The following is a 14109-nucleotide window of genomic DNA, read 5'->3' on the forward strand; positions in this document are numbered from 1 at the left end:
AATGCAGCCTCATTGTGCCCATCATTGCAGCCTCACTGTGCCCATCAATGCAGCCTCACTGTGCCCATCATTGCAGACTCACTGTGCCCATCAATGCGGCCTCACTGTGCCCATCATTGAAGCCTCACTGTGCCCATCATTGCAGCCTCACTGTGCCCATCATTGCAGCCTCACTGTGCCCATCATTGCAGCCTTACTGTTCCCATCATTGAAGACTCACTGTGCCCATCAATGCAGCCTCATTGTGCCCATCACCACAGCCTCACTGTGTCCATCACCGCAGCCTCAATGTGCCCATCAATTCAGCCTCACTGTGCCCATCATTGCAGCCTCATTGTTCCCATCATTGAAGACTCGCTGTGCCCATCATTGCAGCCTCACTGTGCCCATCATTGCAGCCTCGCTGTGCCCATCATTGAAGACTCACTGTGCCCATCAATGCAGCCTCACTGTGCCCATCATTGCAGCTCCACTGTTCATGAATGCAGCCTCACCATTGCCTGCCCTGGATCACACATACAGCAGGCATCTCCCGCTGTGTGTCACGGAGCTGGGTCTGTGTGTGTGTTGTCGACGGCACCGTAACAAGGTCCCGCCCCCTAGACCGTCTCCTGTGACAGACAGAACACTGATTCAATCTGCTATCACACAAGCCGGTCTACGGGGTCGGAACCTTGTTACAGTGCCGCCAACACACACAGACCCAGCTCCGTGATGCACAGCGTTCCCGCTGTGTGTGACAAAGAAGAGGAGGAGGCGGGAGGGGAGCGCTGCAGCCACAGATCAAAGCGGCAGGTGGCCTACCAGGAAATTTCCCAGTAGGCCAGTCCGGCCCTGGGTGTGTTAAATTTGGTGTCGCTATCACTCTCGCATACTGGTCACTGGAAGTTCAACATGGCACCTCATGGCAAAGAACTCTCTGAGGATCTGAAAAAAATAATTGTTGCTCTACATGAAGATGGCTGAGCTGCAGCACGGTGGCCAAGACCATATAGCAGTTTAACAGGACAGATTCCACTCAGAACAGGCCTCGCCATAGTCGACCAAAGAAGTTGAGTGCACGTGCTCAGCATCATATCCAGAGGTTGTCTTTGGGAAATATATGTATGAGTGCTGCCAGCATTGCTGCAGAGGTTGAAGGGGTGAGGGGTCAGCCTGTCAGTGCTCAGACCATACGCCGCACACTGCATCAAAGTGGTCTGCATGGCTGTCGTCCCAGAAGGAATCATCTTTTAAAGACGATGCACAAGAAAGTCCGCAGTTTCCTGAAGACAAGCAGACTAAGGACATGGACATGGAAGACCAAGATAAACTTATCTGGTTCAGATGGTGTAAAGCGTGTGTGGCGGCAACCAGGTGAGGAGTACAAAGACAAGTATGTCTTGCCTACAGTCAAGCATGGTGGTGGGAGCGTCATAGTCTGGGGCTGCATGAGTGCTGCCGGCACTGGGGAGCTACAGTTCATTAAGGGAACCATGAATGCCAACATGTACTGTGACATACTGAAGCAGAGCATGATCCCCTCCCCTAGGAGACTGGGCCACAAGGCAGTATTCCAACATAACGACCCCAAACACACCTCCAAGAAGACCACTGCCTTGCTAAAGAAGCGGAGGGTAAAGGTGATGGACTGGCCAAGCATGTCTCCAGACCTAAACCCTATTGAGCATCTGTGGGGCATCCTCAAACGAAAAGGTGGAGGAGCGCAAGGTCTCTAACATCTACCAGATCCGTGATGTCGTCATGGAGGAGTGAAAGAGGACTCCAGTGGCAACCTGTGAAGCTCTAGTGAACTCCATGCCCAAGAGGGTTAAGGCAGTGCTGGAAATTTATGGTGGCCACACAAAATATTGACACTTTGGGCACAATTTGGACATTTTCACTTAGGGGTGTACTCACTTTTATTGCCAGCGGTTTAGAAATTAATAGCTGTGTGTTATTTTGAGGGGACAGCAAATTTACACTGTTATACAAGCTGTACACTCACTACTTTACATTGTAGAAAAGTGTCATTTTTTCCAGTGTTGTCACATGAAAAGATATAATAAAATATTTACAAAAATGTGAGGGGTGTACTCACTTAATTGAGATACTGAATATCACGTGAATCTTCAATTTGTGATTTGCGAGTACTCATTAGAGGTCAGCTGTGTTTGGGAACACATTCATGATATTATTGTTCGCGTAGTTCAAATATTTATTTGTACACATAGTGAAGTTTATTTTAACTACTCTTAAAGCACAGTGCTTATATATTGTGTGTTGCACATTATGATATTACCTTGCAGGGTAAGGATGCAACGATATCAAGCTTTTGAGTGAGTATTGGTACTCACCCAATGCTCCAGATACCAAAACCGATTCTTTGTGATTCGATTTGCGTCAATACAAAACGAATGGGTGCAAATCGCACTGCAAGAAATCGCATGCAATTTGATTAGGAACGTGTCACGATTCCTGTCTGAATCGCATGCAATTTCCCCCATTGCTCCTGTGTGTGTATAGAAGCGCTATATAGTGGGCAGTTTAGAACTCACAAAATTCAGTAGAGGGAGCGCTGTTCCAGTAAGTAGGTAGACAGATTAGAAGTTTAAAGCTGCAATCATTTATTGAAAAAAATGGAGCTCCTGGGGGTGGGCGGTGAGCCCAAAGGATGCCAGATCGATGGACTTCCTCGCTGGTTGCCCGCACAGTACTGTCTCCACAGTGGAACACTTCTGCCCACTCCTAGCGCTTCCCCCGACAAGCGGTTACGAGTCCTGACTGCAGCGGTCATTTCCGGGTGTGCTGGTCGTTGCCGTCTACATCCATTGATCCTGCATTCAATGGGCTCACCGCCTGCCTCTAGGAGCTCCAGGGTTAGAGGCAGCTGTTCATTCCACCAGGCTCAGCAGAGTAAACTACCGAACCCGTGAGTCACAGTGCCTCACTGACACACTACCATCTCCCTATATGGGCTTGTTTTAAGCACGGATCCCAGCCCTTTAAGACCCCTTTCACAATGAAGGCGCTTTTCGGGCATTTTAGCGCCAAAAATAGCGCCTGTGAAGCGCCTGAAAAGCGCCTCTCAAGCCTCTTCTGTGTGAAAGCTCGAGTGCTTTCACACTGGGGCAGTGCGCTTGCAGGACCAAAAAAAAGCAGCGTCTTTGGGGCGGTGCGGGAGTGGTGTATACATCGCTCCTTAACTGCTACTGCCATTGAAATCAGTTGGCAGCTGCACTTTTCGGGCAGTTTTAACCCTTTCCTCGGCCGCTAGCGGGGTTGAAAGCACCCAGCTAGCGGCCAAAAAGTGCCGCCATAACATCGGTAAAGCGCCATTAAACTAGCGGTGCTTTACCGCTAATGTGGCTGCGCTAGCAGTGTGAAAGGGCTCTAACTCCCCTTTTTGATAACCCAGTGTTACTGGATGGTAGTCAGGCTTCCACATATGCCTATTATGAAAGGTCTTCTTGGCCTACTGCCCATACATTTGTACATCCTACTTCTGGCCTCTTTCAGCCGAGTGCGACTTCTCCAATAGCTCACATTGGCTTACCACACCGAGTCTGACCAAATATTGTAGCACTTTACAGGTGTTGGGACAAACACATAGACCCTTAACTGCTTTTGAAGGACGGTGTACCCTTCAGAGGGTGCCTCACCAAACATTATCCCAAATTTACAAGGAGATCATGTCTCACACACGATACTCTCCCTACGTATACAAAAGCGTAGTCAAGGGAACTGGATGGAGATATATTCCCTGAGGAATGGCATACCGCTTTCTTGTTCACACATAAATCCTCAATCTCCTGCTTTAAAATATTATCTAGATGGTACTGAGATCCAGTTTCACTGAGTCATATATTTCCAAATTCTTCAGATTTATGCTGACGCTGCCACGAGATGAGAGGTACTTACTTGCATGTATGGTGGGAGTGCAACTGTATCCGTCCATTTAGGAAATGGATATTTTGAATATATAATGGAGATGTATGATGACTCTTTTTCCACCCTCGCCTAAGATAGCACTTCTGTCTAATCTCCCTGGGTCCATTAGATCTCAAAAATCGAATCTCCTCCATTTTTTCCTATCGGCTGCTTGGCAGCTTATCCCTCGAATCTGGAAGACCACTGCCTGGGTTGACCTTTTGAATGATTTTATGCTAATGGGGGAGAAGCAAGCCAAAGAAACTGATAACTGGGTAAAGCATAATAAGCTGTGATATATATGGATGCATTACGCCACTTCGGATAAGTTTGGTAGACTATTTACAACTTGATAGTGTTTGTTTTTCAGGACATTTCTTGCCTCCAACCGGACTTTTTTGCTGAAAATATAGGCTATGATTCACACCGAATTGACTTAACATTGGTTTTATTTGTAAAAATAAATCTACCATCTCTTCTCTTTTCTTCTTTCCTTTCTTACTTCTTCCTCATATATTATTGTTTTGAAGATTATTTGCTTAGCCCTTGTTATCTGGACTCTAATGATATTACAGATGTGCAAACATTTTGTATTCAGGTGAATATTTGTACTCATTACCACCTCTCCCCTTTATTTATTTCTGTACCCCAAACTGTTTTGCATTACTTTTGCCATTTTATGAAAAATAAAATACATATTCAACATAAATACATTCACAAAAGGTACAAAAAATTGATTTATTTTGTACAGGATTTATACAGAGTCCATTACATATGCCAAAAAGATTTAATCTTAATAACTGCATTTAATACATTTCTTGGTTTAATTCTCAAATGCCATATTTCTTCTTTAGAGCATCAAAAGAATCACTTGTCTTTAGTGACTGTTCTACATAATGAAACAGGGCACGGACATCTGTGAAAGATAAACAGCACAAAAGTAAAAAAAAAAACAATATAACAGCATTATGTAATTAATGGTTCTATTCTCAATGCAGAATTCTTCATCTTCTTATACCTACCTGTATACTCCAAGTTATAAGAACACTTTTAGATTGCTCATTTATAGGACCTCTCTATATTGAGTTACTGTATGACAGGCTTTATGGTTAGTAAGTGCTATTTTTCATCAGCATTCAGATGTAGAAAATATGATCATCAGATAAGTACTTATCTGATGATCATATCTGATTAAGCTTTGCCCAATCAGGGCACAGTAATTAGCTGCCGTTAAAGAGCGGGCCCGGGAAGCCGACCGCTGCATCCTTAACAACAGATGAGTCATCAGCTGTCAATGGGCTTCCCTACTGACAGCTGAATAAAAAAAAAAACATTGCCGGCAAAGCAAAAAAGCAAAAAAAAAAAAAAGGTGTGGGCCTCCTCCCCCAATCTATACTAGGGTGTGGATTTTAAGGGGAACCCCATGCCAGAATTTGAAAAAATCCATACCAGTCCCTTATCTGAGCATACAGCCTGGCAACCCAGGAAAGGAGGGGGGGGGGGGGGAGAGCGATTGCCCCCCTCCTGAACCATACCAGGCCACATGCCCTCATGTTGATGAGGAAAGCCACCTTCCCGACAACCCTAAGCTGTGCTTGTGGGGGTCTGCAAACAGAGGGCTTATCAGATTCTGGAAGCCCACTTTAACAAAGGGGCCCCCAGATGACAGCTCTCCCTATATGAATGAGTATGCACCCGCTGCACTGCCAAAACCACACAAAAAACAAGACTAAGGCTAACCGCCATCTACCTGCTCCACCATTTGACAGTTCTTAAATAGATAAAAGGTGGGGCCACCTGGTGTGTCTCATGACGTTGCCAGGTGGCTTCGCCCCTTACCTATATAAGAACTGTCAAACGGCAGAGCCTGCAGTAGGTGGTTAGCCTTCGATATGAGTGGAGCGTTTATTTTTTTTTTTTTTCGGGTCCGGTTGTGGCGTCATGATTGATGATAGATCTACACTGGGGGACATTGTTTCTTTTTATTTTTAATAAAGAAATTGTCAAAAACTGTGTGTGCATGTTTTTATTTCTTTTTGACACTTTTTTGGTGAATGGGTAGGGTTACTATGTACTCCATACTCACATGGGGGGGGCGGGATCTGGGGGCCTGGTATGGATTGGGGGACCCCCACTGCTTTTTGTTTACATTTTTCTATTGCAGGAAATGGTAATGTATTGCTAGAAATTTAAATGTCATTTATTTTCTTTATAAATGTCAGTTTTGCTGCAGCAGGTTATATACAAGGTAGAGATGCGCCACTTTAAAGGCAGACTAAGGGGTCCCCCAGGCACTATATTTCAAGGGATTTTTCATTTTTAGTGTTTCACTTTAGGCATCAATAAATCACTGTTCTTTTAAAAACAATCTTTTTTTAAAGTTTTTTTGCACTGGCACATGTCCCCAGGGCAGTACCCAGGCCCTCATACCCTTTTTATGGGCAATAACTTACATATAAGCCATCAAAATGGGGACTTTTGATTTTTCTAGTTCGGGTCCCATTTACATCAATGGGGTTCAAAGTTCAGGTCTGAACTTTTGCTACTGTATGTTCGGATGTTTTGGTGCAAAACGAACTGGGGGTGTTCGGCCCATCTCTACTCTCCCCTACTCCGTCCAAAATAAGAAGAAAGGTTTTGCCTATAGTTCTACTTTATATTGACTTCCAACAACAAATGTAATTGTGGCACATAAATATTTTCATTGCTAAGTATATGAAATAAATATCTGGGCAGTAAACTCACTATATATATATATATATATATATATATATATATATATACACACTCAGAGAGAGAGAGAGAGAGAGAGAAAACAGAAAACGAGAGAGAGAGAGAGAGAAAACAAGAAAGAGAGAAAACGAGAGACAGAGAGCGCAAGCGAGCTTACCTTCTTTCTCTGCTTCTGATAAAAACATCACTGCCATATCAAATCTTCTAAGTTCAGACAATCTTTGTAAAATTTCCAGAACTTTCGCTGCATCTTCATTTCTAGAAAACAGAAATACTCTTGTTATGGTAATAACTTTTTGGAGATAATTTGGAGATTTTCGGTTAAATCGTCTATCTGAGATAAAAATGTCATATATGCATCGTAACGTGATATTAAAGGCAATAAAAAAAAACCAAAAAAATAACAAACATGCCATACTTACCTTCTCTGTGCAATGGTTTTGCACAAAGCAGCCCGATCCTCCTCTTCCTGGGTCCTCTGCTGGTACTCCTGGCCGACTCTCCTGCCGAGTGCCCCCAGAGCAAGCATCTTGCTCTGGGGGCACCCAAGCAGGTTCGCTCCTGAGCCGTTGCTCTGCGTGTCCATTCATCTGTCCCCCTCTCTCCTCACTGGCTCCCTGGCTGTGATTGACAGGAGCAGGAGCCAATGGCCGGGAAGAGGAAGAATCCCCGGAGACCCAAGGCTCTCGTGCACATCGCAGAATCGCAATGGGGCTCAGGTAAATATTAGAGGGGCTGGGGGGGCTGCTGCACAGAGGTGGTTTTTATCTTCATGCAAAGAATGTATAGCGGTAAAAAACCCTGAGCCTTTAGAGCTACTTTAACCGCTTCCGGACCGCCCACCGTACATATACTGCGGCAGGCGGCATGGCTGTGCAAAATGACGTACCTGTACGTGATTTTGTGCACGCGGTGTAGGGGGCGCACGCACACCGCTCCCACTGTGATTGGACAGGGAGCAATGTAAACAAGGCAAACAAACCGCTGATCTGTCAGGGAGCAAAGGAGAGATCTTTGTGTTTTAGCTCAACTGAAACACAATTTCTCTTTCCCTCCAGTCTGTCCCTCCCCCACACAGTTAGAAAACAGGCACACACTTAACCCCTTGATCGCCCCCTAGTGTTAACCCCTTCCCTGCCTGTGACATTTTTACAGTAATCAGTGCATTTTTATAGCACTGATTGCTGTATAAATGCCAATGGTCCCAAAAATGTGTCAAAAGTGTCCGATGTGTCCGCCATAATGTCGCAGTCCCGATAAAAATCGCAAATCACCACCATTACTAATAAAAAAAATAAATAAAACTATCCCCTATTTTGTAGATGCTATAAAACTTTTGCGCAAACCAATCAATATACGCTTATTGCGATTTTTTTTTTACCAAAACTATGTAGAAGAATACATATCGGCCTAAACTGAGGAAAATAATTGTTTTTTTTATATATTTTTGGGGGATATTTATTATAGCAAAAATAGAAAAATATTGTTTTTTTTTTTTTTTAAATTGTCGCTCTTTTTTTGTTTATAGCGCAAAAAATAAAAATCGTAGAGGTGATCAAATACCACCAAAAGAAAACTCTATTTATGGGAAAAAAAGAACGTCAATTTTGTTTGGGTACAACGTCGCACGACCGCGCAATTGTCAGTTAAAGCGACGCAGTGCCGAATCGCAAAAAGTGCTCTGGTCAGGAAGGGGGTAAAATCTTCCAGGGCTGAAGTGGTTAAAATAGAAAGTAAAAAATATTGTTTTTTTTCCTAAATTTACGCTCTTTTTTTGCACACATATACAGTATCTCACAAAAGTGAGTACACCCCTCACATTTTTGTAAATATTTTATTATATCTTTTCATGTGACAACACTGAAGAACTGACACTTTGCTACAATGTAAAGTAGTGAGTCTACAGCTTGTATAACAGTGTAAATTTGCTGTCCCCTCAAAATAACTCAACACACAGCCATTAATGTCTAAACCGCTGGCAATAAAAGGGAGTACACCCCTAAGTGAAAATGTCCAAATTGGGCCCAATTAGCCATTTTGCCTCCCCGATGTCATGTGACTCATTAGTGTTACAAGGTCTTAGGTGTGAATGCGGAACAGGTGTGTTAAATTTGGTGTTGTCGCTCTCACTCTCTCATACTGGTCACTGGAAGTTCAACATGGCACCTCATGGCCAAGAACTCTGGGGATCTGAAAAAAAGAATTGTTGCTCTACATAAAGATGGCCTAGGCTATAAGAAGATTGCCGAGACCCTGAAACTGAGCTGCAGCACGGTGGCCAAGACCATACAGCTGGTTAGGAGAACAGGTTCCACTCAGAACAAGCCTCGCGGCATGGTCAACCAAAGAAGTTGAGTGCACGTGCTCAGCGTCATTATCCAGAGGTTGTCTTTGGGAAATAGACGTATGAGTGCTGCCAGCGTTGCTGGAGAGATTGAAGGGGTGGGGGGTCAGTCTGTCAGTGCTCAGACCATACGCCGCACACTGCATCAAATTGGTCTGCATGGCTGTCGTCCCAGAAGGAAGCCTCTTGTAAAGATGATGCACAAGAAAGCCCGCAAACAGTTTGCTGAAGACAAGCAGATTAAGGACATGGATTACTGGAACCATGTCCTGTGGTCTGATGAGACCAAGATAAACTTATTTGGTTCAGATGATGTCAAGCGTGTGTGGCGGCAACCAGGCGGGTGTACAAAGACAAGTGTGTCTTGCCTACAGTCAAGCATGGTGGTGGGAGCGTCATGGTCTGGGGCTGCATGAGTGCTGCCGGAACTGGGGAGTTACAGTTCATTGAGGGAACCATGAATGCCAACATGTACTGTGACATACTGAAGCAGGGCATGATCCCCTCCCCTAGGAGACTGGGCCGCAGGGCAGTATTCCAACATAGCGACCACAAACACACCTCCAAGATGACCACAGCTTTGCTAAAGAAGCTGAGGGTAAAGGTGATGGACTGGCCAAGCATGTCTCTAGACCTAAACCCTATTGAGCATCTGTGGGGCATCCTCAAACGGAAGGAGTGCAAGGTCTCTAACATCAACCAGCTCTGTGATGTCATCATGGAGGAGTGGAAGAGGACTTCAGTGGCAACCTGTGAAGCTCTGGTGAACTCCATGCCCAAGAGGGTTAAGGCAGTGCTGGAAAATAATGGTGGCCACACAAAATTTTGACACTTTGGGCCCAATTTGGACATTTTCACTTAGGGGTGTACTCACTCTTGTTGCCAGCGGTTCAGACATTATTGGCTGTGTGCTGTTATTTTGAGGGGACAGCAAATTTACACTGTTATACAAGCTATACACTCACTACTTTACATTGTAGCAAAATGTAATTTCTTCAGTGTTGTCACGTGAGAGGATATAATAAAATATTTAAAAAAATGTGAGGGGTGTACTCACTTTTGTGAGATATTGTGTATATATAAAACATTATAAAGAGCTTTTTATTTTTCTTATAGGTGATCACATAATCTTTGTTTTCAGCTGCATAGGGGACTTAGAGAGGCGGGGGTAGGGAGACAGCAGTACACTGGTCTTCCCAGTAAATGGCTAATCGGGTGAGCGTGTTAGCGCCAGTCTGATCATTGGAGGACAGGCAGGCTGTTCTACAACACAACCAGAAAACTGACCACACTGGGATGGATGTGTTCTCATGCCTAGCATGGTCGGCTGGAAATAGGAAAGCAGCAGGACTGGTAGAAACACCAAGTATTTCACACAAAGGAAGCAATACAAAGAGAACAGGATAATTTTTAAACACAAGTACATGGTACAGCAGGCACATATCAGGGATATGACATGTTGGGGTGACATAAGCTTTATATAGATTACATGATTTATCAACAATTAAAGATTTACAGGTGCAGTGGGCATCCTGCCGGTGCATTTATAAAACTGTAAGAACTGTATGTGTTATTAAAGATAAAACGTTTGCTTACTCGATGTATTTAAGCCGTAGGATCTTTATCATTTCATTAAACACATCTGGATCCAATGCTTTTTGGAAGATTTTAGTGTACATGGATGGTTCAATTTGCTACAATCAAACAGAAGAAACAAAATGATATTTATGTATTATGCAAATTTAATAATAAGTCATAACTAAAATGTAACTGCAACAATATTAAGATGTCGATTTCTAGGATCACTTTAAACCTTAGGCCCCTAAAACCCATTACTGCTATGCCCAAAACGCAGGATATACCCAAGTGCAAATCCTAAGATATTTCTTTGTTGTGTCAAAGCTTGCCCACCCCTTTCTGCCCCCTACACATTCCTAGTAGCCAATAAGGCTGCCCATCATGGTTATAAAGCAGTAAAAATGTTTGAGAGTTGGGGGGGGGGGGGGTACAGTAAGTGTTAAAGCTTTGCAGTTCACAACAACCTAGGAGTTAGGCATAGTTGCAGGTATTGGCAAGCTGCCAAAGGTAAGTGCCTACAACTTATATTCTTTTATTTTTTTTATCAATCAGATGTACCTTGAAGCTGAAGTTTATTCTGCTTATATTTTTTCATCCCTAATCCCCCCCCCATCAGCGTGCCGATTACATTTTTACATGCCTTATTTTAGACCCAGAGATATGACCACTAGGTCTTTATGCTTCTCTATGCTATTGGGGCAGATCATGGCTAGTGGGAAGGTCTGACAGGGTGCTGTACATAGCTTCCTGAAAACATCACAGCAACCTGCCTAAGTAGTGGTTGCCGTAGCAGCATATCATATCAACAAAGCAAGACATAAGTGCTGGTAGGAGGTCACAGTGCTCCACACCCTCTGAGGAAGACACATGATAGTGGCACAACACGTAAGGGGCGGAGCCACTGACATCAGGACTTTCCACATAAGGAGTAAGAGGTGTTTGTTCAGTTATATTCCCTAAGGGGATAGTGCATGCGTTTTTTTCATCTGTGAAGCACCAGTCCAGTGCACAGCAAATGGCGAGTGACATTTTAATACTTAATAAAATTGGGATCAAAGGAGAAAATTATACACAAAAGGGAAAGTCAATATTACTGTCTGCAGAGGTGGACAACGAGTAGGAGAAGTGGAGGTGCATGGTCCCATCAAGAGATTGTAGAAGATTAGGAGTTAAAGGGGTTGTAAAGTCAGAAGGTTTTTTATCTTAATGCATTCATGCATTAAGATAAAAAACCTTCTGTGTGCAGCAGCCTCCCTCATACTTACCTGAGCCCCATCTCTCTCCAGCGATGTCCACGAGTTCCCGCCCATCTGGGACCCTCCTCCTGATTGGCTGAGACACAACAGCGGTGCCATTGGCTCCCGCTGCTGTCAAAGTCAGTTACCCAATCAGGAGAGAGAGGGGGCATCGCCAAAACGGAGCTCTGTGTCTGAATGGACACAGGGATCTGTGACTCGACTCGGGTGCCCCCATAGCGAGCTGCTTGCTGTGTGGGCACTCAACAGGAGGGAGGGGCCACGAGAGCCGAAAAGTGACCGGAGAAGAGGAGGATCAGGGCTGCTCTGTACAAAACCAACTGCACAGAGGAGGTAAGTATAACATGTTTTGTACTTTTAGAGAGAAAAAAAAAACGAGACTTTACAACCACTTTAACCACTTCAATACCGGGCACTTTCACCCCCGTCCTGCCCAGGACAATTTTCAGCTTTCAGCGCTGTCGCACTTTGAAAGGCAATTGCGTGGTAATGCACCACTGCACCCCAACTACATTTTTATCATTTTCTTCCCACAAATAGAGCTTTCTTTTGGTGGCATTTGATCACCACTGGGGTTTATATTTTTTGCTAAACAAACTAAAAAATACCAACATTTTTGAAAAAATAATATGTTTTTCTTTGTTTCGGTTATAAAATGTTGTTTTCTTCTTCACTGACGGGCACTGATGAGGCGGCATGTGTTGATTATCAGCACAGACCCCCCCTCTGACAGGGAGAGCCACCGATCGGCTCTCCCTGTCAGCACGAACCAAGGAATGCCGTTTACTGTAAATTCCTGGTTCATGTGATGATCAGCTGTGATTGGTCACAGCTGATCACGTGGTAAGAAGCCACTGTCAGAGGCTCGTTACCACGATCGGAGATGCAGCGTGTCAGACTGACGTCATATGACGCCCAGTCAGGATAACAGAAACACTTCCCGGCCGTCAATCTACTATAGGCAAGGCAGGGAGTGGTTAATGAGCCTCTTAAAGGAGAAGGTGCGTATTGACCGAATATATTTATAGGTAAAAAAATTAAAGTGAGTGCATAGTGTGGAAGCTGCTTTTATATTTTTATAAAATGAAAATAAATTGTTTTGGGAGGTGCAAGGATTAAATGGTTAGCACTTCTGCTTACCAGCACTAGGGTTGTTGGTTCAAATCCCAACCACGGCACTACCTGCCTGGCGTTTACATGTTCTCCCAATGCCTGTGTGGGTTTTCTTCAAGTTCTCCAGTTTTCTCCTACACTCCAAAGAAACGCTGGTAGGTTAACTAGCGCCTTTTTAAAATAGCCCTAGTATTTGTATGTATGAATGTGAGTTAAGGATCTTAGATTGTAAGCTCCTTGAGGGCAGGGACTGATGTGAATGTACAATATACTGTATATGTAAAGCGCTGCATAAATTGACGGTGCTATAATACCTGTAATAAATAACTATATATATGTTTTTTAAATGTTTAACCTGAAAATAGAATCTTTTCTATTGGTGTTCTTACAGATGTGCTGATGTGATAACTTGCCAGTCAACATAGCTAGATGGTGCTGGATGTCCTCCACTGTAGGAATTTGGTGGGCTCTATTTGCGCTCTTTGATTTGCTGCAGCTTCAAATGCACATTTTGAGAAGCGCACAGTGTACAATGAAAGCAATTTCAGTGTACAATAATCAACTATAATTACAATATTAAGGCTTTTTTTGGTTTTTCAAAAAACATGTAACAAACACAGGTAATGTTTACCTACCTTCATATACTTGTATAACATTTCTTGGTTGCCCTTCAGGCTCCTGAAATCTGACTCAAGCTGAAATGAACTTGTAGGGACGCCTGGAACGTCAGTGGTCATGGGTGGCAATAATGGTGGCACGTCATTTATTACTTTCGGCAGCAGTGATTGAGGCGGAACATGGTTGTCTGTATTGCTCCTTAAAATTGCAAAAAAAAGGGATAAATTACACTGTATGTAAAAGGTACAAATTAATAACTCTACAATGACAAGTAAATTAGCATTTGCTGCAGAGATTGTTAAAGCGTATGTGTACCCAACTATTTTTTCTTGGTTCTGGATAGGGCGGAGGAAGGTTAGAATTTTCTGTCAGATTTTACTGCTATCTGGGGCTCCATCAGAGAGGTTTCCCTCACTTTCTTTTCTGAGGACATTTTCCCAGCTAGGAAGTGAGTAGAAATCTGAAGCAGGGAAGCAGAAAACAATAAAAAGCTGGCAGAGGTTCTGGCACCCCCTACTTAACGTAAAATTAAGCATTTTTATTTCTGTCTGTGTTGCT

At 43.7% G+C, this 14109-nt stretch overlaps 1 protein-coding gene across 2 annotated transcripts in view; it reads right to left on the reverse strand.

Moving 5' to 3' along the window:
- Positions 1-4628: 4628 nt before the first annotated feature.
- The window catches only part of RPAP3 (RNA polymerase II associated protein 3), a 119944-nt gene continuing 110463 nt past the window's right edge, over positions 4629-14109 (reverse strand). For both annotated transcript variants that reach the window (XM_073619970.1, XM_073619969.1), the window contains 4 exons: positions 13569-13749; positions 10583-10680; positions 6800-6900; positions 4629-4825 (listed from right to left, as the gene is read on the reverse strand). In XM_073619970.1, coding sequence (XP_073476071.1) covers positions 4740-4825; positions 6800-6900; positions 10583-10680; positions 13569-13749 — 466 coding nt within the window. In that variant the 3' untranslated portion in view covers positions 4629-4739. The remainder of the gene's footprint in view (positions 4826-6799; positions 6901-10582; positions 10681-13568; positions 13750-14109) is intronic.

This window comes from Aquarana catesbeiana, linkage group LG03 (assembly GCF_042186555.1).
Source record: "Aquarana catesbeiana isolate 2022-GZ linkage group LG03, ASM4218655v1, whole genome shotgun sequence".
Lineage (NCBI taxonomy): Eukaryota > Metazoa > Chordata > Amphibia > Anura > Ranidae > Aquarana > Aquarana catesbeiana.